The 25,518-nt window shown below is 35.6% G+C and overlaps 1 protein-coding gene across 1 annotated transcript in view; it reads right to left on the reverse strand.

The window, feature by feature from the left end:
- ATG3 (autophagy related 3) overlaps positions 1 to 25,518 on the reverse strand; it is a 34,369-nt gene that overhangs the window by 3,531 nt on the left and 5,320 nt on the right. The window contains exons 3-9 of the mRNA XM_065942943.1: positions 22,265 to 22,314; positions 19,341 to 19,411; positions 9,596 to 9,703; positions 6,990 to 7,039; positions 4,840 to 4,921; positions 983 to 1,017; positions 590 to 745 (exon numbers count right to left, since the gene is read on the reverse strand). Of these exons, the coding sequence (XP_065799015.1) occupies positions 590 to 745; positions 983 to 1,017; positions 4,840 to 4,921; positions 6,990 to 7,039; positions 9,596 to 9,703; positions 19,341 to 19,411; positions 22,265 to 22,314 (552 nt within the window). The remainder of the gene's footprint in view (positions 1 to 589; positions 746 to 982; positions 1,018 to 4,839; positions 4,922 to 6,989; positions 7,040 to 9,595; positions 9,704 to 19,340; positions 19,412 to 22,264; positions 22,315 to 25,518) is intronic.

The following is a 25,518-nucleotide window of genomic DNA, read 5'->3' on the forward strand; positions in this document are numbered from 1 at the left end:
GTTTATATCAAGTAGCCAGGAAGGAGAGTCTGTCCATCAAGGCTATGTGAAATCAGCTATCACCTAATACAGAAAATAGTTCACAAAAAGGCAAGTTCAGAGCTATCAAAACATTTTATAACTTTATAACATCTTTTAGGCCTATTTGTTTTCCATTTATAGTCACTGGAAAGACAGGTTAAACAAGTTAATTTTATTTTAGTTTTCCTTTAATTCAATTAAGTGAAAGTCTACAGGGAAAAAAACTCCACATGCAATATGATCATTCTGCAAATGTCTACCTATAATCCCAAACAAAATTTAATATAACAAACCAACTTCAATTTTCCTCACATTTCAAAAGGGTAAGTTCTAGGGACCAAGAATAAATGTAACAGATTATTTCTGTTTAATCCTTAGCAGTGTTGTTTCACATTGAATAATTTCTAGTTTCTTCAAAATAAGAATCAAATTCAACATTAATCACAAAATTACAAAGCAAATGATTCCTAAAACTTTAAAGGCCAAAATATATACCCATGGACTTAATGACAAAAGATTCAACCCTCAAATTTTAAACATTTACAGTAAATTTTTTCTTTATTTTTACCTCATCATAGCCGAACAACCATAGTCGTGGTGTCTGGTAATATTTATCATAAGTGATGTAAAGGTCATAAGTTCTGGTTTGCAAAATAGCATCTTCACCTCCAGCATCAGTTTTAGCTTTACAAGCTTCTACTATTTTCCTTGTATCTAAAGTAGCCTGGTAACAGTGGAGAAAAATTTACAACCATTAAAATCACTATGTGATGTTTTAGCAAATCATCCCATCCTATGTATTTTTTATTCAACAGCAGATATAACAAAATTCAAAGCTAAAATGTTATATGCTATAAACAATGTACACATAAAAAACTCATTTGATAGATCAAGATATTAGGAACACTAATCCCCAAGTTTACTCGTTAAAAATTAACTAAAGAAAACTCAATTTACAAACCTCATCTGTTTCCAACAATCCACTCTCTTCATATTCTGTTATAAAAAGCAACAAAAGATTAATCAGGTTCAAAATAATTTCCTAAACCAAATTCATATTACTTCAGAGAATGCAAAACCTGGGTTTTTGTTTTAGTTTCTATCGAAGATATTGAATAAATCAGAGAGCTAATTCTGTATTTCTAAAGAAGCAGACACTTTACCTAACAGTGTCAGAGAAAGTATGGCTTACTTAAGGCTTGATCTATTACTAATACCAACTGGCAAGATAATACTAGAGTCCTTGGTGACTCCACAGGGTATGCAAGGATATTTATATAACTGCATTAGACATGCTCGTTAAGGTCATCAGTGACTTCCACTTGCTGAATCCAGTGGTAAATTCCCAGTTTTCATCTTAATTGATATCTTAAGAACATCTGGCATGATTTATTTCTTCTTCCTTGCAACATTTTCCTTCCTCAGCCTTTAAGATACTACATTTTCCTGGCTTTCCTCCCACCTCACTAACTTTTTCTTCACTATCTCCTATGCTGGTCCTGTTCAACATCTACAGTAACCAAAAGCTCAGTTTTTGGAACGTGCCTCTTCTTCATCCACACTGACTCCCTTGAAGACTTCATCTAGTCCCAATGACTTTAAATGCTGATGACTCTTTAATTTATTCCCTTACTGCAAACACTGATACCCAATTGTTATTTATGACTCGAATGAATGACTAGGGGACAGCACAAGTATCACATGTCAAAAACTGAGCTCCTGACTTCCCCTCCAAAGCCATTCACTCCCCATCTGAATAACATCTTTCTACACACTCAGGTCAAAAACCCTGGAGTCACACATGACCACTCATGTCACATTCAATCCAGCAACAAATACTCTTTTGCCCCTAGCCTCAAAATATCTAGAATCTTCAGTTTCTCATCACCTCCAGTTACCACCTGAGCCCATGTCACAGTCATTTCTTGCCTATATTATCAAAGTAGATGCCTAACTGTTGTCCCAAACCCCTTCAGTCTTTATTCTCAACACTGAAGTCATAGCGATTCTTTCGAGATCTTAAAATCTCATTGTGTTGTTCCTTTACTTAAAAAAATCCCAACAGCTTCTCATCTCAGAGTTAAAGTCAGGGCCCTACACCATCTGGTTCCCAGGTTACCTCTCTTAACTCCACTCCTTATTACCCTCTCCTCACGCCTCTCTAAACATAGGAGCCTCCTTGCAGTATTTATATAAGTCATATGTGTTCCCACATCAGGGCCTTTGCACTCTTCCTCAGATAACCAAACAGCTTGTCCGCTTACTTTTTGTCAGGTTATACTCAAAAAGCATATCCTCAGTGAGGTTTCTCTTAACCAACCTATTTAAAATTTACAACACTCATCCTACTACAAGACTCCCTGTCTCTGCCTGCCTTTACTTTTCTCCCTAACACTTACAACCATCTGAGACAGTTTATGTTTTGCTTTATCTATTGTTTTTGTCTGTGTCCCCTAAATCAAATATTAGCTCTGTGAGATCATGTCTACTGCTTTATCTCCAGCACCAAAGGTAGTATCTGATATATAGATACTGTCTTGCTCAATAAATATTTGGTGAAAAATGGATGAAAATTAACTGTTTTATTAGGTACCAACGACACTTGTTAAGCAAAATTCCATATATAGCAATTCTTTAATTCTATCCAAGGGAAATGTAACAAACATACTAGAAGGTGGTCAGATATTTAAGGCAATTCTACAGCTTGAACTCTAAAACAGTTCAGTTCAGTTCAACTGCTCAGTCATGTCCGACTCTTTGTGATCACAAGGACTGCAACACACCAGGCTTCCCTGTCCATCACCAACTCCCGAAGCTTGCTCAAGCTCACGTCCATCAAGTTAGTGACGCCATCCAACCATCTCATCCTCTGTCATCCCCTTCTCCTCCTGTTTTCAATCTTGCTTAGCATCAGGGTCTTTTCTTATGAGTCAGTTCTTCACATCAGGTGGCCAAAGTATTGAAGTACCAAAACAGTACTTTATTCATAAGGTTTCCTGCTCCAACTTGACAACTGTATACCATTCAGAGACAGATTCCAGAAATGAGTATTTGTGCAAGAAGGTGGTCTGACAACTATGAGACTTCCATGTGGAAATGAATCTAAACAAGTAGATCTGGGCTGGGGTTTAGATATGGATGTCTTGAGCATAGACACAATATATGAGGTTCCTGTGATCAATTTTGGTTACAAGTAAACTCATCTGGATTTCAGCGAATAGGAGTATACATGGAAATAAGGATAAAATTCTCACTAGAATCTAGGAACAGATCAGATATACAGCTAGGTTTCATGAAAGCTCAAAAGTAATTTTGGAAACAAAAGTGAAAGATACTTATCCGTTTTGAAAGGTACTTTTTTAAGTCAAAGGCTTCCGTGGTGGCTCAGATGGTAAAAGAATCTTCCTGCAATGTGGGAGACCTGGGTTCGATCCCTGGGTTGGGAAGATGCCCTGGAGGAGGGCATGGTAACACACTCCAATATTCTTGCCTGGAGAATCCCCGTGGACAGAGAAGCCTGGCAGGCTACAGTCCAACCCATGAGGTCGCAAAGAGTCAGACACAACTCAGCAACTAACACTTTCACTTTTTAAGTCAAGACTACTCTGGTTGATTAGGCTAAGCTGCCGCTGCCTCTTCAGCAAACACCACCTGCCATCTCTACAGATACTACCTTATAGTTCTGCATTCTATCTCACTAAATTCTAGGTACTAGGGGTATGTGGCCACCTTACAGCCTCCAAAATGCCTGCCCTGTCATTTTTCATACTCTTTTCCTTTTTCCAACTGCTAATCCTCTCTCTATACATACACATATTCATATTTAAACTCTCATAGAAAATCTAATGCAGTTTACACACCATTCTTCCTGCCAGACTACAGTCTCTAATTATAGAAGTTACAAGAGTAGATAAAAATCTACCTGGGAATGTAGGGAGTGAGCGGAGAAAGAGTGAAGCACCATAAAATACCAACATTTAGCAGCTAAGCAGAAGTAAAAGAGCCTGGGAAGAAGACTTAGAAGAAACAGTCAAGCAAGGAGGAGGTAAATCCCATGTCATAAAAACCAATGGAGGAAAAGGTTAACAGAATCAAATAAATATACAGAGAAGGTAAGTATTGTAAAGACAGATTGGGCTTAACAATCTGGACTTAACAAGAGAGGTTGTCCTGGTGACAGCACTTTCTTCCATCTAATTTTAAATATCTGAAATTTCATATTAAAGATTATCATGCTAATGAAATATGACGTTTTGAATAGCCATATACTTTTATATCTGTATTACTGTGTTCTGTTAGTATAACGGGTTTCAATCTCTTGTAACTATGATTCACTAACACATTAAGTCTCAACTCTCAACTGGCAATGCTAGGAAGGCACTTCAGATTCTTAGGAAGCAGTGAAAGGATTCCATATAGTTCAAAAGGCCCCATTAAGAATAACTATCATAAGGTTTAAGTAGTAAGATGCTACCAAAAAGGAAAAAGAAAATACTAAATCCCTGAACAAATTTTCTTCTGTTCTGAAAGAATTTAGGAATTAGCTTAAGAATCTGTATCCTATGGCTGTCTCCAGCATTAAATATTTATGATCAATACTGATCTAGCAGAAATAATGCTATCAAGGCCATGCTCTCCGTAAAGTCCAAGAGCAAGATAAGTTCTGCACTGATTAAATTTAAACTAAACAAATCCTCTCTAGGCTGTTCAATGTTAAAATTCAGAACTCAATAAAGTAGAATTCTTAATCCACACCAATTATATATATTCTAAAGTCAATACTCTATTGTGATTAAAACAAATCCATAACACAAATACCTTCCATATCTGCAGCTTCTCCTTCATCTTCCTCTTCCTCCTCCTCACATAAAGCTGAGCAATCTTTGAGTTTTATACTGTCCTTTGAAATTAATTATATTTAAAGTCATTTAAATATGTTCATGAGTTCAAATGCTGAGCACCCACATGCCAGCACAGTGTTAACCACTGCAAAAGTAAGCATGATGAGATATTTCTTAAACTCAAAAATCTCCTACTTCATATGATAAACCCATAAACCAATCATTAAAAACCATGTGCTAACCACTGTGATTGAAAAATATAAAAAGTATCACAGAAGCACCAGGAGTCATTTAAAAATTGTTGCCAGTTGCACTTCTGACAAAACAATATTTCTAGCTAACTAATTCAATAGTATTAGAAAGTCAGTTCAAAGTTAACTCATACACTTAAAGGAGAAATATATATATATTTATAAACCACAATACATTTACATGTTAATATTATTACAAATCAAATACTATCATATTCTCTAATTTAACATTCCTGGTTGAATTAAGCAATTACAATTATTATAACATATAAGATTTCAGTTCAATTTCTCAACTGTATCTGCATTAAAATGAAATAATGCTAACCAAAGACAAGCCTAATATAAAATACAATTATCATTTTCACAAAATTAATATTCTAAAAATCTGAAGTCAATGTAGTAGGTCAAAAAACTGGACATTTAGTTTCACCTAATTTATATAATTTTAATAGAATGCATTCTAAACACTAAATTATAAAAAAAAAAAAATCAGTAAATTCTGTATTAAACAGGAAATGACAGGGAATATAAATTCTAGTTGTAAATTATTCCAAGTACTCAACCATTAGTAAGACATGAGAATGCTAAGTGGGATACTAAGTACCATATTAACCATTATTAAATTTATTAAAAATTCCTGAGAGGGTTTATCATAAACCTATCAAAACAATGGATCCACACTCTCCCATTTATTATTCCCAAAGTCTGATCCATACACACTAATCGCTGAAATAAACAAGAGCTTCTGAAGCAGCAAAGTCATTTATGTAATTTCTCCTTAGTCAAATTCTCCAAAAAGCAGAACTTCAAAAAGATGAGTTCTCAGACTAAGGAACTGAACCTTAATCCCTAGCAAGCATAAAACTGTACACTGGAAAAAGAAAGAAAAAACCTTGTTTTGGTTTTTAACACCTTCTGTTAAGCCCCAGTAACAAATCCCAAAAGATCCCAATGACAGAAACACACAAATACGATGGTCTTAAACTAGGAACTGCTGCAGCTAACTGTTTCAGAAAGACAAAAAGAACGGATACTCTGTCAAATATTTTATCCTCTAAGAGAATGGACTATTTAACAAAATAGTTAAGAAAATATAGAGGTGAAGTGTTTTGCAGTATTTTATAATATTTCAAACAACTATATAAAAATATGAAGACAACTATAATCATTCTTTAGAAATGAAAAGCTAATATAGTCTAAATTAACTGAAAAGTTTCAAGCAGAAAATTTCTACCCAATTGTATATTTTTACCCTTCCTTCAAATAAACTGTACAATATACCCAACTGATTTAGCTTTCACTCATTCAAAATGTCATGATTTTGAATGCTATAAAGCTTCCTTTAAATTTTCAAAATGAAAAACAGAACAAAAACCAAGAACCCCTCAAATTAGCAGTAAATTACAAAACTTCAGAAGAAATGAATAAACTGCTTAAGATAGTGTTTAAACTACAAATTTAAAAATGGTATTATCAGATATCTATTACAGTAATCACCAAGTAAGTAAATCCCCTCAAAAACCTCCACTTACAGAATCTGTGGGACGTCTGTTTAAAAATAAAAAGCCATTTCTTATAAACTGGCCTAGAAATCCTCCCAAATAGTAACAATTTATAGATTTTAACCAATTACAGTCTCAAAAAATGTTTTTTTAACCATTTGAGAGTAAAGAAAAGAGAAGCTCTGGGCAACAGTAGTGTTTTGGTATGTTGATGCAGAAAAATGAGAGGAAATAAAATAGCTGGAATTTAAAAGAGTTGATAATAAATACTGATAGTAAGAGCTTGCATATGAATGATATGAATAACCTCAAAATAAATATATAAGCAAATAACTAGGTCACTGAACTTAAAAACATAATGAATTAACCATTACCTTGCTTTCCAGTGTAATCTCCTTAACTGCTTCAGTTATTCCTGCAATACCTGTTTAAAATTCAGCAGAAAATTACTAAAATTAAGTTGTAAAGATCATCAATTTACCTGATTTGAGCAATATAAAACACTTTAACATTATCTAAATTCTCAAAAGTTCTCTGAAATGAGAAAGCAATGTTAGCAGCACTTTTACAAATGAACTCTAACAGGAATAAATAATCACAAAGGTACTTCTTAAAATTAAAAATAGTAACTTTTAAAATATCAGTTTAATATTTTACCATAAATTATCCTAGCCTATCTTTCTTCATTTAATATCCTTCATTTATTTTATTTACTTTCCTTGTGTGAGCCTATCAAAATAAATATTCTCAGAAAGTAAACAGAAAGTGAAGACTATAGGGGTCATATAACCTGCAATGAAATTTTCTCAACAAGACAATGGTTATGTTAAATATGCTATTTGCTTCAGAGATCTAGGACATCCAGAGGAAGTAATATCACATCAGATTTATATGAGACTTTCTATTTTACCGCTTCTATATTTTATATAGTCCTCACAAACACTATTTTGTAAGGCAGTCACAGTAATGGTTTCTCCCTATAAAGAAATAAAGTCTCCAGAGAAAGAAACTTGTATAAATCTCAGTTACATGAAGAACCTGGGATTCAAATCCACACCTGCTCTTCGGTTCAATGCTCTGTCCACGGTTCCTCATTAAGCAGCTACCTTGGAAACCACTTATCTCAATGAAGGTAACATTAAGAAGGTGGTAGTATCATAAGTCAGCTAAATATATTTCTAATTCAAAATATCCATCAGTGTTTTCAAATGATTTAACAAGGATGGGAAACAGTAAAGAAAAAAAAAAAAAACCCTAAACACAAAATATGCTTTGCTCCTTTGTTTATCTTCTGAAGCTTTGATATATCTGTTCAATATATCCAATCCAAAGACTCACTTTCAAAGAAAATGTCAGTCACAATCCACAGCTCGAGCATAAAGCTTTTATATCAGAGTAGTTTTTCTAGAAATTATTTTATAATAGATATGATTATTAACATAATGGATTTCTATTACAACTCACTGAGACTACTTCACAGAAACAAAGAAAATAAACCTCTTCAATCCATCTAAATATAATGCAGTAGCATCCCATTAAATCAGACTCTTCTAAAAGGAGGACATATTGGAAAAGAAAAAGAAAGCTCAAAGGATTCTAATGAAGGTAACACTGTACCAGTTGTGATGGTTAATCTCATATGTCAACTTGGGTAGGTTACTGTATCCCATAGTTTGATTAAACAGCAGTCTAAATGTTACTCTGAAGGCTATTTTTTAAACGTGCTTAACATTTAAATCAGTATACTTAGAGCAGATTACTGTAGGTGAGCCTCATTCAATCAGGAGATGTTTAAGAAAAAGAGACTTAGTCTCTTAAGAGACTTTTTACTTAAGAAAAAAAGACTGAGTGCTCTAGAAGAATTCTGCTTCCAGACTGGCCTCAGACTCTAGCTCTATCAACTGACCATTACCAGTCTTCAGACTGCTGGCCAGCCTGTCCTTTACATTTCAGAATTGCTAGCTTCCACAATCATGTAAGGACTTCCCCAATGGCTTAGTGGGTAAAGAATCTGCCTGCAATGCAGGAGACCCCAGTTTTGATTCCTGAGTCAGGAAGATTCCCTGGAGAAGGGATAGGCTACCCACTCTAGTATTCTTGGGCTACCCTGGCGGCTCAGACTGTAAAAAATCCACCTGCAATATGGAGACCTGGTTCAATCCATGGGTTGGGAAGATCCCCTGGAGGAAGGCATGGCAACCCACTCCAGTGTTCTGGCCTGGAGAATCCCCATGGACAGAGGAGCCTGGCAGGCTACAGTCCATGAGGTCTCAAAGAGTTGGATACAACTGAGTGACGAGGGACAGCATAGCACAATCACTCCAACACCTGCTTATCTCTGTGAGGAATGCTTTTGTAAATACCTGGATTCTGGGACAGGGATTAAGGAATACAACTAGACAACTGAGAGGCTCACTAACTTGACATCAGAAACATAGTGCTATAACCAATAGCTCTACAGAACTACTCAGTTGAGGAAAGAGGATGATTTTGAAATTATTTTAAGAAGTTGTTCAGTTATTTTCTCTAAGCCTTGACATAACAATATTCAACTCATTAAGGAACAAGAAAGTTTCAAATCAAGGAACTCAAGTCCTGAATCTGTTTCTGAATCATCTAAGAAAACAGATGGCAGTGTCCTTTACTCAGAGCAGAGGAAAAACGAACTTAAAGAGGTACTTTTTCCTGTGCAGATTATTTAGACCTCTGACTACTTCAGTGAATCTCAACTGAGAGCAATAATTTTGCCTTCATGGTATATTTGGCAGTGTGTAGTGGCAAGTAGTACAGTACTATAAAATGTGGTACACTCCAAGGGCTTTTTTCCTAATTTGTTCTCTAGCTTCTTTTCAGGTAAAAATCTTCTGGTACAAAACTATGCCTTGTGTTGCTTTCTTTATTTTTTAAATCAAGGCTGTTATAAAAGATGGCAAAAGAGTTTAAAACAAATTAAACACATGCCATTCTATTCTCCTCTTACCTGTATTATGATAAGTATCTACCCATCCCCCATCACCATCATCCTCTTCAATGATAGCTTCCAATTCATCTGAATATTCCATCTGTTTACACCGCTTGTAGCACGGAACTATAAAGAAATGGCAAGGGCAGTTACTAGAATATATTCTGCTTCCTGTAAATCCATTTTAAAAAGAGAAGGTTTATTTCATAAAATATATTCCTACCACCAAAATATTAAGTGAATGTTATAATATTTTATTTCTAGTAAGAGTATTTAAGAGTTACACTCAACCCACAGACACATAATTATTTGATGACACTTATCTTTCCCCAAATAGCTTTGTGAGAAGACAAGTAGAAAGGCTCTACTGAGAGTGTTCAAAGTATTCTCTACCTTTATGATCTGTGATCAGCAAACCTGAAGTCAGAGGTGACATTGTTCAACCTCAGGCTAATGAGTAACATATAATTTTAGTGGCTTTACTCTCAGAACATGGAGTCACTACCTGTCATACTCGGAAGTGGTAGAGGTGACCTCTGGTTTAGAATGTTAAAGTAACTTTCAATATGAGCTTCTAATTTGTACTTAAGCTTCAGCTATTAATAATGGATAAACCAGTGTAAAGTTCACTAATCTGCTAAACTTTACTCTCTTACACAAACTGGTGCCAAGTTCTTCATATAGCATATGCTTCGATCAACAGGTACTATTCATATAAGCCTAAAACTGAAAAATTATAATAAGGTAAAAACATTACGATGTGGGGGTCAACAAAATGCTATTAATCTCTTGATTTTTTTTAAAAAACAAGCAAGATAGACATGACCAATCCCATCAAAAACTATACTGTAGGAAATAAAAAACTGATGTTTTATATATGTTTTCCCTTTCCTATAGTGAGTAGAACACAAATCATTGTATTGTTATGTCATTAGCCTGTGACTATAACAAACTTTTGATGGTTGTTTTCAAAGTAGCTTCATAATAACCTCATTAACTTCATCAATACTTGTTTCAGAAACACGTTTGTGCCTACAGGTAATCTTTCAATGACACAGTGGATAATAAAAACCTCCAGCTTTGAGATTTTAGATATCAAAGGTAGTATCAATTATACCTTCCATGAAAATTTAGGTTTAAAAAAGACTGATATTAAGTAGCTGAAAAGATTATAATTATGAAGTCCACTTAAAAGGTCCAACAAGGGGACTTCCTTGGCAGTCCTGCTATTATAATGACTCTACATTGCCAATGGAGGAGGCACGGATTCAATCTCTGGCCAAGGAACTAAGATCCTGTACGCCACTGCAGTCAGTGCAGCAAAAAAAAACCAAAAAAAGCCCAATAAGAAGTCCAATTTTGCTTAGAGCCTCATCATAAACCTACACTTTTTTTGGCAAAAAGAAATAACAAAATGGAAGGAGATAAAATCAAATATGGAAAAAAAAATAGTCTACCATAGAAAGTCCATAGGGAAAAAAAAAACTTTACCATAAGGAAAGGCTACCCACTCCAGTATTCTGGCCTGGAGAATTCCATGGACTGTCCATGAAGTCACAAAGAGTCGGACATGACTGAATGACTTTCACTTTCATATAAAATTCAGAATTTCATTAAATTTCCAAGTTTCTATCTGAGAGAAGCTAGAAGTACAGCTTTAAGCAAAAATTAAGATCAGTAAGGAGGAGGAACAAGATGGCAGAGTAGTAGATGGACGTGGAATACATCTCTCTCCACGGATACATCAGGAATACACCTTCAGACATAAAAGTGCTTTTCTTTCAGGGGCCTTTTAATTTCATGGCTGCAGTCATCATCTGCAGTGATTTTGGAGCCATTTAGGCTGCCACAAATCAGCTGTTTCCCTTTCAGCCTTAAATGTTTCTCCTCTGACTCAGACGCCCGAATGTGGGGATCAGACCCCTGCTTCAGTTCCCCAACTCACCAAGGGCAAAGGATGAGATGGTTGGATGGCATCACTGACTCAATGGACATGAGTTTGAATAAACTCTGGGAGTTGGTGATGGACAGGGAGGCCTGGTGTGCTGAAGTCTGTGGAGCCGCAAAGAGTCGGACACGACTGAGCAACTGGACTGACTGAAATGAAATGAGAATCAGATAGTCCTTGCCGCTGCCATACATACCCTAGACGGCGCAGTGGCTGGGAGCTGGAATTTAGGGATTGTGGAGCAATCTCAGGGCAAGGGCTGCGGTTGACTGCGGAGAGATGGATTGAGGGGATGTGAAGGAGGACACTGTGGTGGGAAATGCCGGTGGAGGAAAGCCAGGCAGCCAAGGAAGTAAGGCAATACGGCTGAGTCATGTGTAGGGGGTGGAGCCATAACCATAACCTCTCTCCCCTGACACGCCATTATCAGCAGCTGAACAAGAGAGGCTGGCCCATCAAATGCCTGATGCACTGAATTACAGAGTAGGAACCCACCCACAGTGCCCCTTTAAGTGCCTGAAGCACTGATCTACAGAGTAGGATCCCAAGCAGGGGGCCCCTCTATGTGCCTGAAGCTCTGAACAACAGATAAGCACCCCACACAAGGGAGCCCTGTAAGTGCCTGAACGGGCAGAGCTACTACGGAGAAAGACTAGCCAAATAGGCCTTCTGATCGCCAGCTACAAGGGGCTCAAAAAAACTCTGGTAAGGCCATAACTCCTGCAGCAGAAGTAGTCCGTGTCCTTGCACAGTTGGCGCTGCCAGGGTCCCCGGAAGCGAAGCAGCTGCGCTATCTTCACGTTTAACTCTCACTGGCGCAGAGCTGCCTCAGGCAAAAAAAGTCTTGCATCTATGCACACAGGGTTGCTTAAGTTGTGTCGAACTATTTGTGACCCTGTGGACTGTGGCCTGCTAGACTTCTCTGTCAGGAAGAGGGGTTCTCCAGGCAAGAATACTGGAGCATATTGGCCAATGCTGCTGCTGCTGCTAAGTTGCTTCAGTCATGTCCGACTCTCTGCGACCCCATAGATGACAGCCCACAATGCTCCTCTGTCCCTGGGATTCTCCAGGTAAGACTACTGGAGTGGGTTGCCATTTCCTTCTTCAATGCATGCATGCTACATCGCTTCAGTCGTGTCTGACTCTGTGCAACCCCATGGAGAGCAGCCCACCAGGCTCCTCTGTCCACGGAATTCTCTAGGCAAGAATATTAAGAGTGCGTTGCCATTTCCTTCTCCAATATTGGCCAATACTGGTTGCCAAACCCTTCTAGAGCACTGTATTTCCTGCTGCCCGAGACCCCAACTCCTCTGAATACTTGGTGCTGCCAGAACCCGTGCAACTCTAGCAGCTGCACCACCTCCACCTGGCCCTCACAGAGGCAAACCCAGGTCCTCCAAGGCAGCCTCAGGAGCAAAGCCCAGTGGAAAACCCATATCCAGAGGTGGAAATAAAACCACAATTGAAACTCATGGGCAGTATACTAAGGAAAAAGACCCAAAACCCTCCTACCAGCTGTACAAGCAGCAGATTAAATCCATACAATCAACTAGGCAGATTTTGAGTCTGTGGAATATATAAAAGGTCATTGAGAGCTCCCACAAAAGAAAATGCACTAGTTCTGATAGCTGTGGACATTTGGAGGCAAGAACATGGAGAAGGACCAGATTAAAATCTGAGCTACCCTCACAGCAGGTCCAGAGTTAGAAGGCATCCTAGGGAGGTGAAGTGAACTGCGACTCCCAGTGAGGGAAAGGACTCTGACAGCAGTGATTCAAGAAAAACATTTATTCTTATGTTTTGACTTGTTCTGTAGATTCTCCTGGATTTTTCCCCCCCTTTGTTGTAGTTGTCAATTTTATTGGCACTATGAAATCTAACTAAGCTTTTGAGTTTTTTTTTTTACCTCAGTCACATTTTTTTATTGCTGTTATAAACCTCCACCTCTATATTGAGCTTTTGCAGTTCAGGGGAGTTCTTTTTTAATTTTAATTTTTTAAACCTATTATTTTTCTATATTTATTTCTCCATTTGCTTTTCCTACTGTTCTTTTCCTCTTGCAGCTAACCTTTTATATAAATCTTCTTTATCTATCTCTATTTAACTTTGCACATCTATTCTTTCTTTCTTTTCCTTCTTTACTTTAGTCTCAACATATTTGTTAGTTTTATTTTCATTGCTTTCTACCCTAATTGGCATCTTGCTTTAGTTTTGTTTTCCAGTTTGTGCTTTATAATTTTGTTCTGGTAGACATAATTTTAGGTTCCCTTTGTTCACCAGGTCAATCTATTCTACTTTATTTTTGTTGAACTGTTTTGATTTTGCTTATGGGTGTATATGTATATGTGTATATTCAGTCACACTTTTAATAGTCATTATAAACCTCTGCCTTTACATTGGGGCTTTGAAGTTCTGTGGAGTTTTCCTTTCCTTCCTTTTCTCTTTCTTCTTCCATAGTTTTTTTCTCTATTTCGTAATTTAAATTTTCTTAAATCTATTATACTTTTCTTCCTTTGTTTGCCTTTCCTACTGTTCTTTTCCCCTTGCAGTTAATCTTCAATATATACAAATCATCTTCATCTACCTCTGTTTAACATTGCATAGCTACTCTTTCTTTCCTTTCCTCTCAACATATTTGCTACTATTATTTTCATTGCTTTATTCCCCAACTGGCACCTTGCTTTAGTTTAGTTTTCCAGTTTGTGCTTTAGTGAAGTTGTTCTTAACTGGTAAATATCATCTTTGGTTCCCATGTTCGCTGGGTCAATCTACTGTACTTTATTTTGTTGGACTGTTTTGACTTTGCTCATGGGTATATATGTATATGTGTATATATATTCCATTATTTTAAGTATTATTTCCCTGATTTTATAACTGCCATTTGTCTGGGGTTCATCTTTGGTTTCTCATTTTGGCTATTTGTTTAATCTCACTTAATGCCGTAGGAAACCACTTGTGGAATCTTTGATCCTGACCAGAGATCAAGTCCTGAGCCTCTGGAGTGGGAGCACTGACTCCAAGACCCTGGATTACCAGAGAACTAACCCTAGGGAGTATCAAATAGTGAAAACTCCCACAAAGGAAATTACCTGAATACAAGACCCAGCATCACCCAACCACCCTGTGTAGGATGCCTCATCTAAATAAAACAAAAATACAGTCATCAGCAGACAGGATTATCACTTCACTCAGCCTTGCCCATAAGAGGAATAATAAATGAACAAACAAAAATTCAGCACAAATCTCACCCTATAAGAAGCTTAAACAAACCACTAGACCAATCTTAGAGGGCAGAAACCAAAAGGAAGAAAGAATTCAACCTTCAAGCATGGGAAAGAGAGACCTCAAACACAATAAGTTAAAAAAAAAAAAAAAAAAAAAAAGCAGAGAAATGCTATACAAATGAAGAAACAAACTAGAAACACTGAAGTCCAAATAAATGAGGAAACAGGCAAACTAACTGGAAAAGAATTCAGAATACTGATAGTAAGATGATCAAAAACCTTGGAAACAAAATGGAGAAAACACAAGAATCAACTAACAAAGACCTAGAATCAAAGAAGAAACATACAGAGACAAACAACACAATAACTGAAATTGAAAATACTCTAGAAGGAATCAATGGCAGAATATCTGAAGCAGAAGAACGAAACAGTGAGCTGGAAGATAAAATGGTGGAAATAACTTCTGAAGAGCAAAATAAAATAGAAAGAATGAAAAGAACTGAGGATAGTCTCAGAGACCTCTGGGATCGTTATCACACGTACCAACATTCAAATTACAGGGGTCCCAGAAGAAGAGAAAAAAGGTATGAGAAATTTTTTGAAGAGATTATAGTTGAAAATTTTCCCAACATGGAAAAGGAAATAGTCAATCAAGTCCAAGAGGCACAAAGAATCCCATACAGGATAAACCCAAGGAGAAACACGCCAAGACACATACTAATCAAACTAACAAAGACCAGACACAAAGAAAGAATATTAAAAGCAGCAAGGAAGAAGCAACAAGTAACATACAAGGGAAACCCCATACGCTTAACAGCTGATCTTTCCACAGAAACTACAGGCCAGAAGGAATGGCAGGATATATTTAAAGTAATGAAAGGGAAAAATCTACAACCAAGATTACTGTACCCGGCAAGGATATCATTCAAAATTGATGGAGAAATAAAAAAAATTTTTCAGACAAACAAAAGTGAAGAGAATTCAGTACCAACAAACCAGTTTTACAACAAATGTTAAACGAATTTATACAGTCAAGGAACACAAGAGAAGAAAAAAGATCTACAAGATCAACCCCAAACAATTAAGAAAATGGCAACAGGAACATACACATCAATAATTACTTTAAATGTAAATGGATTAAATGCGCCAACCAAAAGACAGACTGGCTGAATGGATACAAAAGCAAGACTCATATACAGGCTATCTAGAAGAAACCCACTTCAGACCTAAGGACGCATATAGACTGCAAGTGAGAGAATGGAAAAATATATTCCATGCAAATGGGAAGTAAAAGAAAGCTGGAGTAGCCATCCTCATATCAGACAAAATAAACCTTAAAAATAAAGAGATAAGGAAGGACACTACATAATGATCAAGGGATAATCCAAGAGGAAGACATAACAATTGTAAAAATCTATGCACCCAACACAGGAGCACCTCAATATGTAATACAAACACTAACAAACATAAAAGGAGAAATTGACAGTAACACAATAATAACAGGAGACTTTTAACACTCCACTCACACCAATGGACAGATCATTAAAACAGAAAACTAATAAGGAAACACAAGTCTTAAATAGTACATTAGATGAGATGGACCTCATTGATATCTTCAGGACATTCCATCCAAATGCAGAAGAATACACCTTCTTCTCAAGTGCACATGGAACATTCTCCAGGATAGACCACGTCTTGGGTCACAAATCATACCTCAGTAAATTTAAGAAAATTGAAATCGTATCGAGCATCTTCTCTGACCACAGTGCTATGAAACTAGATATCAATTACAAGAAAAAAGTGAAAGAAACACAAACACATGGAGATTAAACAACACATTTCTAAATAACCAACAGGTTCCTGAAGAAATCAAAAGGGAAATCAAAATATTTCTAGAAACAAATGATAATGAAAACACAACTCAAAACCTATGGGATGCAGCAAAAACAGTTCTAAGAGGGAAGTTTATAGCAATATAATCCTACCTCAAGAAACAAGAAAAAAATCAAACAGAAAACCTAACTTTACACCTAAAACAACTGAAAACAGAAGAACATAAAAACCCCAAAATTAGTAGAAGGAAAGAAATCATTAAGATCCCAGCAGATATAAATGACAAAGAAATGAAAGAAACAGTAGTAAAGATTAATAAAACTAAAAGCTGGTTCTTTGAGAAGATAAACAAAATTGACAAACCTTTAGCCAGACTCATCAAGAACAAAAGACAGAAGAATCAAATCAACAAAATCAGAAATGAAAAAGGAGAGGTTACAACAGACAATGCAGAAACACAAAGGATTATGAGAGACTATTATGAACAACTACATGGCAATAAAATGGATAACCTGGAAGATATGGGCAGATTCTTGGAAAAGTTCAATCTTCCAAGACTGAACGAGGAAGAAATAGAAATTATGAACAACCCAATTGCAAGCACTGAAATTGAAGCTGTGATAAAAAAAATCTCACAAAAAACAAAAGCCCAGGACCAGATGGCTTCACTGGAGAATTCCATCAAACATTTAGAGAAGAGCTAATGCCTATCCTTCTAAAACTCTTCCGAAAAATTGCAGAGGAAGGAACACTTCCAAACTCACTCTACAGGGCCACCATCACCCTGATACCAAAACCAGGCAGACAACACAAAAAAAGAAAACTACAGGCCGGTATCACTGATGAACATAGATGCAAAAATCTTCAACAAAATTTTAGCAAACAGAATTCAGCAACATATAATAAAGTTCATACACACCATGGTCAAGTTGGGTTTATTTCAGGGATACAAGGATTCTTCAATATATGCAAATCAGTAAATGTGATAGACCATATTAACAAATTGAAAGATAAAAACCATATGATCATCTCAATAGATGCAGAAAAAGCCGTTGACAAAATTCAGCATCCATTTATGATTAAAACTTTTCAAAAAATGGGCACAGAAGGAACCTACCTCAACACAGTAAAGGCCATATATGATAAGCCTATAGCAAACATTGTTATCAATGGTGAGAAACTGAAAGCATTCACACTAAGATCAGGAACGAGATAAAGGTGCCCACTTTCATCACTGCTATTCAACATAGTTCTGGAATTCCTAGCTAAAGCAGTCAGAGAAGGAAAAGAAATAAAAGGAATCCAGACTGGAAAAGAAGTAAAGCTCTCACTGTTTGCAGATGACATGATACTATACATAGAAAACCCTTAAGTTAGTATCAGAAAATTACTAGAGCTTATCAGTGAATTTAACAAAGGTGCAGGGTACGAAATCAATACACAGAAATTATTTGCATTTCTATATACTAACAATGAAAAATCAGAAAGAGAAATTAAGGAATCAATCCCATTCACCACCGCAACAAAAAGAATTAAATATTTAGGAATAAACCTACCTAAGGAGACAAAAGAAAGGTACAGAGAAAATTATAAGATGTTGATGGAAACAAAGAACCCAATCAAAAAGTGGGAAAAAGACCTAAACAGATGTTTCTCCAAAGAAGACATACAGATGGCTAACAAACACATGAAAAGATGCTCAACATCACTCATTATTAGAGAAAGGTAAATCAAAACCACAAAGAAATATATCCTCACACCAGTCAGAATGGCCAACATCAAAAAGTCTACAAACAATAAATGCTGGAGAGGGTGAGGAGAAAAGGGAATGCTCTTTCACTGCTGGTGGGAATGTAAACTAATAGTCACTATGGAAGACAGTGTGGAGATTCCTTAAAAAACTAGGAATAAAACCACCATATGACCCAGCAATCCCACTCCTAGGCATATACCAAGGAAACCAGGATTGAAAAAGACACGTGTCCCATTGTTCACTGCAGCACTATTTATAATAGTTAGAACATGGAAGCAACCTAGATGCACATCGACAGATGAATGGATAAAGTTGTGGTACATATACACAATGGGAGATTACTCAACCATAAAAAGGAATGCATTTAAGTCAGTTTTGATGAGGTGGGTGAACCTAGAAACTATGATACAGAGTGTAGTGAGTCAGAAAGAGAAAGATAAATATATTCTAACACACATATATGGAATCTAGAAAAATGGTTCTGAAGAATCTATTTACAGGGCAGCAATGGAGAAACAGACATAGAGAATAGATTTATGGACATGGGGAGAGGGGAGGAGAGGGTGAGATGTATGGAAAGTGTAACATGGAAACTTACATAACCATATGTAAAACAGATAGTGAAAGAAAGTGAAGTCGCTCAGTTGTGTCCAACTCTTTGCAGCCCCGTGGACTGTAGCCCACCAGGCTCCTCTGTCCATGGGATTCTCCAGGCAAGAATACTGGAGTGGGTTGCCATTTTCTAGTGGGAATTTGCTGTATGGCTCAGGAAACTCAAACAGGGGCTCTGTATCAACCTAGAGTGGTGGGATGGTGAGAGAGATGGGAGGGAGGTTCAAAAGGGATGGGATATATGTATACCTATGGCTGATTCATGTTGCGGTTTAATAGAAAACAACAGAACTCTGTAAAACAATTATCCTTCAATAAAAAAGCAAATTAAAAAAAAGTTCAGTAAGTACTAAGGTTTTTTTTTTTTTAATATATATACAACGTAATTCTTACCATTTTTGGTGACCAAAAATTGTTTGCCTGATGGTAGGTAAGCCTTCACTTTCAATTCTTCCCCTGTAGCCCTTTAAAAAGAGTGAAAAGCACCAAAATACAAAAAAAATATTTTAAAAGGCAAAAACAGAAGATATCACATGTTAATCTCAACATCACACAACCCACACCCCTGAGAAAACTATTTTAGGATTGCTTTGGGAAGGATCCAAAAAGTGATGTATGTTGGGGCAATGAAGAGCATAGCAATAATATAAGTGAAATGTACTAACAGACTGCAGACAGACCAAGAGAATTTAGATTAAATTAAAAAAGAATAATGTGGAACTACATTAAGCAAGTATTATGTCTTCCTTGAAACAAAAATAATCTGAACCAGATTTTTAAAGTAGGGCTGATCGTAAGCCCAAGAGGAGGCAGAAAAATAGCTGTATACTGCATAACTAAGTAGGTAGTTGACAAGATTCACATTCCTACTACTGTATTAAAACTGGAACTCAGAGATAAGATGCTTTGAATCACCCGATGATAATGCTGAGAATAATAATGACAGAAATAAACAATAAAACCTTTTATTGATTTTTATTTATATAAAACCTTTTATGCTTCCTGGTAGCTCAGTTGGTAAAGAATCTGCCTGCAGTGCAAAAGACCCAGGTTTGATCCCTGGGTTAGGAAGATCCCTTGGAGAAGGAAATGCCAACCCACTCCACTATCCTTGCTTGGAAAATCCCATGGAGAGAGGAGCCTGGTGGGCTGCAGTTCACAGGATTGCAAATAGTCTGGCAGGACTGAACAACTAACGCTTTCACTTTCTTTCTATTAAGTACAGGATCTAGAACTCCAATATGCATTATTTTCATATAATCCCCAGAAATCTAAGAAGTGAATAATATTAATAGCCCCAGTTTATACAAAACAAAAGCTTAAAGAAGTCACATTGCCCACAGCCACAAAACCAGAAGGTATACAAGTCAAGTTACTCTGGGGTTCCTGCTCTTGAATACCGCGCCCTCTGTGGGTCAGAGCCAGGTATAACATCTCTGATTTGGGGGGCTACTCTGGAATATCCCACTAAGAAATTTCTTCTGAGTTGACTCTTCCTAGAACTGGTCAGAGTTGGGGTAGTATGTGGTATCTGTCACAAATATAAATGATTTGGAGTTCTGTTGCCTTAAGCTTCCATCTAAACTTCAAACCATAGATTCAAGCATAAGATAAAGCCAGGAAATGTCCCCAAACCATGTCAGCTTCTAGGATTTTTTAGACCATTCCCAAGTGTCAAACTCAACAATGAAATGGTAATAATGCCTGAAGTTCTGAGGGAAGACGATATAATACAGTCATGATGGCACCTGTAAACATGAACATATAGCACAGAAATAGTCTGCTTCTAGCACAGATTTGAAATAAACTGTTCCAACAGTTCAGTCAGAAGCAGAGACACTGAAGTGTGATATAACAGAGTTCTAAGTTACAATAAAATTATTTCAACCATCATAATTCATCAAGTGGGAACTATAAATACTATCTGATAAACAATGATTCTGTCCATGGATACCAACCCTTAAAACAATACTATAAATTATATAACTAGACAACTAAGGACTACAACAATCAAATCTGAATAAAGAAAATGTATATCTATCACATATGTATTGAAGAAAATCCTTTAGTTCTTTTCCTACAAAATGACTATTATTTTAAATGCTATACACCTATTTGACTTGAAATATATATATTGACATACTGTAGATCAGAATGTAGCTAAATATAGTTTTAACAATTTAGAAAGTGGGAAAAAGTCTAAATCTGAGAGCTTCTATGATATGAACACAATTAAAAATATGGAACAGAAATACACACAGGAAAGACAAGACATAAAAATAAATGAACCTGACATTTCAGCCTTTCTTGGTACATAGGAAACAATGTTTGAGAAGTAAGAACTATTTGGATGTGTTAAAATATAAAAATTAAAGGTAACAGAATAGGCCACAGATGAAAGAGAGTTCCAACTGTGATTTTAAATAGTTTACTTAAGCTCTTTATCAATTAGTACCTTGTTAATTCTAAAATCCCTGCTCCCCAATCAAAACTCTACCTTTCAACTACAACTGAAAAAGGGTCACTGGGAAAAAAAGGATGTAACAAGTTGAACCACTCATATCCAAACAAGATAATAATTCCAAACAATTCTAGCCTAAATAAAATAGTGTGCCATATTGGAATCAATTTTTCAGCTACTGCTATCATAAGTACACAAAGTAATGAAACTAAATTTACTATTACTCAGATATTTTAAAGATACATTATGAGAACTGCTAAAATGCTTAAATTACTTTATAATTAAAAGAAAAGTTAATGAGAAAAATAAAAATTAGAAATGTCTGTTACAGATAGATTTCCAATTAAGACTTTACTTGGTATCATGAATCTCTCAACTTTTGAGCTAAAATTCCTAAAAACAGGGAGAAACTTTTCAACCTCAAAGAGGGTCTTATGGTAAAAGAAACATGAGATTCTGAAAAATTCCGTATCTATTAATGTCATAAAAAATTCAACATTTTTTAATTTGAAAAATAAGCTAATCAAAATTATTAAACTTTTAAAAATATTTTTTAAAGACTTACCACAAGAACTGACCTAGACACTAAAGAAAGGGAATACTGGCAAAGGAAGGTGCTGATCTCAAAAATGTCCATCTTTTGTGTTAGCACAGCAAAACAAACAGGTATAATGTTCAATTTTTCTTTATTTATTTCACTTTGAGTAATACTGGGGCACTATTTAAAAAGACAATCTACAAGAGGAAAATTAAACTGGTTATTCTAATTTTCATGCACCAATCTATTTTGTAAACTGCCATAATCATGAAGTCATAACTTTTATGAACTTTCTATTCCTCAATCAAGAGTACTTACCATTGCCATGTTGGACAGTGGTGGACTAAGTGATCTCCAGCTGCCACAAACTATTCAAGATTTAGAAGAAATATGAAAAAAAGGAAAAAAGAAAAATTGAACATCACTGAATGTAAGGTGGCAGAATACCAAAGGGATCATCCTGTGTAATCCTGATACAAAATAATCAACTAAAATGCAAACAGCACCAACTTGCTCTACAGCCTGAAGATTTATTTTTGAACATGTATTAAAACTACAAATTTTAACACTCAAGAAAGTCCAAATTAATTTTGGTAGAGAAAATATTGAGTGCTACTAATTTTTTATTCAATTTTAATCACTGGATGAGATAATGCCAAAAGCATACAGTATCATGAAATGAATAAAAGTAATACGACAGTATTTTAAAACACCAAATCCACTTTATGGGTGAATAAAATGAAGAGAGATTCTTGCTAACAGTTGAAAACTCAATGAAGATCTTTGAAAAAATTACTAAATAAACACAGTTCTATGATGTAAGAATAGTTTATTACCTCATACTGTACAGTTTTTCTTCATTTTTAAAAAAAATTTAAGTAATATATAATTTTGAAAGCTTTTTCACACTGTTAAAGCAATCATTAATAAAAGAGAGAAATGAACTGCCAACCAATGGGGAAAAGTTAGAAGCTTTTGGATTGAATTGGAAAACAATAAGACAATTAAGAAACTGAATCCTCCTAACAAATCTTGGACTTTCTGGTCAGGCTGAATATTGTACAAGTTTTTGTTTTTCTTCAAAAATGAAAAACAGGCTCAGGAAGAAATAGTTTAACCTTCTGAAAATTTCCATTATACGTGAGGATGGACTGATGTTAATTGCAAGACAGAAATTCTGCTTATTCTTAAAAGCAGAAAATGAGTCTGTTAAGCGTAACTGCAGTGTCCTGACTCAAGCAATATGCACACTTTCCCAATTCTATTTCACAACAACAGCTCTAACTTAAAATCATGTAGTGTTCATATGTTTATTACATAGCAAAAAATTACATTATCTTTAATCTTCTAATGCCTTTCTGAGAAAAGTATATATATATATGTAATATCCTATTTTAATTTGAGAGTAAAACTCTTAAGAATTCTGTAACTTCTTCTAAGAAGATAGATTAACAAGATTTAATAGCATACTCCCAACAGCAACTTTACAAAATGTTTCTACTCTTTTATTTAAAGAATTTCTTGACTATTTAAAGTGATTAGGTAAAGACAAAAACCCAAATGAAAGCAATACCCTCTCCCCAAGTTTTATGCATTTTGGGTCACTGCAACCAGATGCTACGTAACAACTCTGTGGTTATCAGGAATTAATTCATCACTAACGCAAAAGTATTAACAAAATGCAGGCAAAACAAAGAATTAAAAATTTTAAAATTCTTTAATGGAATTGTTTTGAGGTCACAAGACTCTAGTATTTATTCCCTAGCACCTCTGGTGATATCTATTGAAAAAATAACAAAAACTCTAGAAGGTAAGGAAAACTATAAAAGAACATAGCATCGCAATGATTATTTAGTATATGGTATCTCTTGCTCTCGTGAGCGTAGCCACTATTTTTATTACGTGCTTCCTATGTTCAAATGAAAGAGCCAAATTTCTAAATTCTCAGTACTGCTTACTCTTAGTGATTAAACACTAGATAACTCTAACAAGATGGAATTAATGTTAACATTCTGATAAGCAGCTTTATTCTTCAAGCTATCCTTTAGTACTAGTACTCTACTTATTCAAGCCAGATACATGTTGTACATTAAAGTATTTTTAGTCCAAAAAGTACCATATTAATGCTTGTCCCTTGTTTTAAACACAATACTTCCACATCTCTCAATGAAAATAAAAACACAGTTAAATGCTGACAGCCAGAAGCCCAGAAACAGTAAGAGAAAACAGATCAAATCAGTATAGTAGTTTTATCAAACCAGTCAATCCTAAATGAAATCAATCCTGAATATTCACTGGAAGGACTGATGCTGAAACTCCATTACTCTGGCCACCTGAGCTAAGAGCTGACTCATTGAAAAAGACCCCAATGTTGGGAAAGATAGAGGGGATGGCAGAGGATGAGATGGTTAGGTAACATCATTGACTCAATGGACATGAGTTTGAGCAAATGCTAGGAGACACTAAAGGATAGGGAAGCCTGGAATGCTGCAGTTTATGGAGTCACAAAGAGTCAGACACGACCTATTAACTGAAAAACAATAAAGCATTTTATGTCTTCTGATCTTCTTCCTCTAGGTTCATCCTAAACTTATAATTGTGCTCTATTCTCAATCCAGGATTATGTGGTTGGTACCCAACTGAGCTAGTTTTTGCTGTGCATTTGTTTAAAAAGGGGGAAATTTATAACTCACTTCATGATACAATTAAGTGCATTGTAGGATTAGTAGCTGTTTTAAAACAGCTTAATTCTATTCAATGACTACAGGCTTGCATCTCTAACTCCAGCTATCCATTCATCAATGGCACTTTCACATAGAGGCGATAAAGCCAAAAAATACAAGAAAAACAGCATACATTCATCTCTGCTCTTTATTTTAGATACTGAGTTTTAAGACTCTTGTCTAAATTATACCTGGCAAGAACATTAATACTATCCTTAAGCTCAAAACTTAGTTTTACTTGGCATTCAAGGTATTAAACTTATGATGTCTAACGCAGACAGGTCCTTTAGAGAATGTCAAGCCAAAACTCATCTTAAAATGAGGAAACATGAGGCCTGTGCCTAGATAGCTTGATTTGTCCAAGTCAGAATAGGAGAAACAAGAGAAATGGGTCTAGAAGGCAGATCTTCCAGGTTTTGTCAGTACCACTATGTGTCTTCACTAAAAATAAAGACAATTTTAGATAAAATTGTCAGTTCAGCACACCATTCTTTGAACTTAAAAGGATTTGAACTGAAGAGACTGCATCACAATTGAAAACTGAAAAATCAATTAATTCTTTGACTTCAGGTCTTGGAATTTACAACATGATCATGTAACATGGCTCATTTCAAAATGTTTCTTTCAAAACAGTGAGTTAAGTTTCATTGCCAATGACTGGTACTTTAAATGACAGCTAAAGGTGAAGCTTAAAGAAAATATTTGCCATTCATTAATGACAAAAAATACATGGGATATAACTGTAACTACTCATAAAACTGGAGTCCAAAAGGACTTTTAGGCCAGAATTTATTTCTCTGAATACAACAAAATAAATTATCTAAAGGAAAAAGAAAACTTTTTTATATA

Source organism: Muntiacus reevesi, chromosome 8 (assembly GCF_963930625.1).
Source record: "Muntiacus reevesi chromosome 8, mMunRee1.1, whole genome shotgun sequence".
Taxonomy (NCBI): Eukaryota; Metazoa; Chordata; class Mammalia; order Artiodactyla; family Cervidae; genus Muntiacus; species Muntiacus reevesi.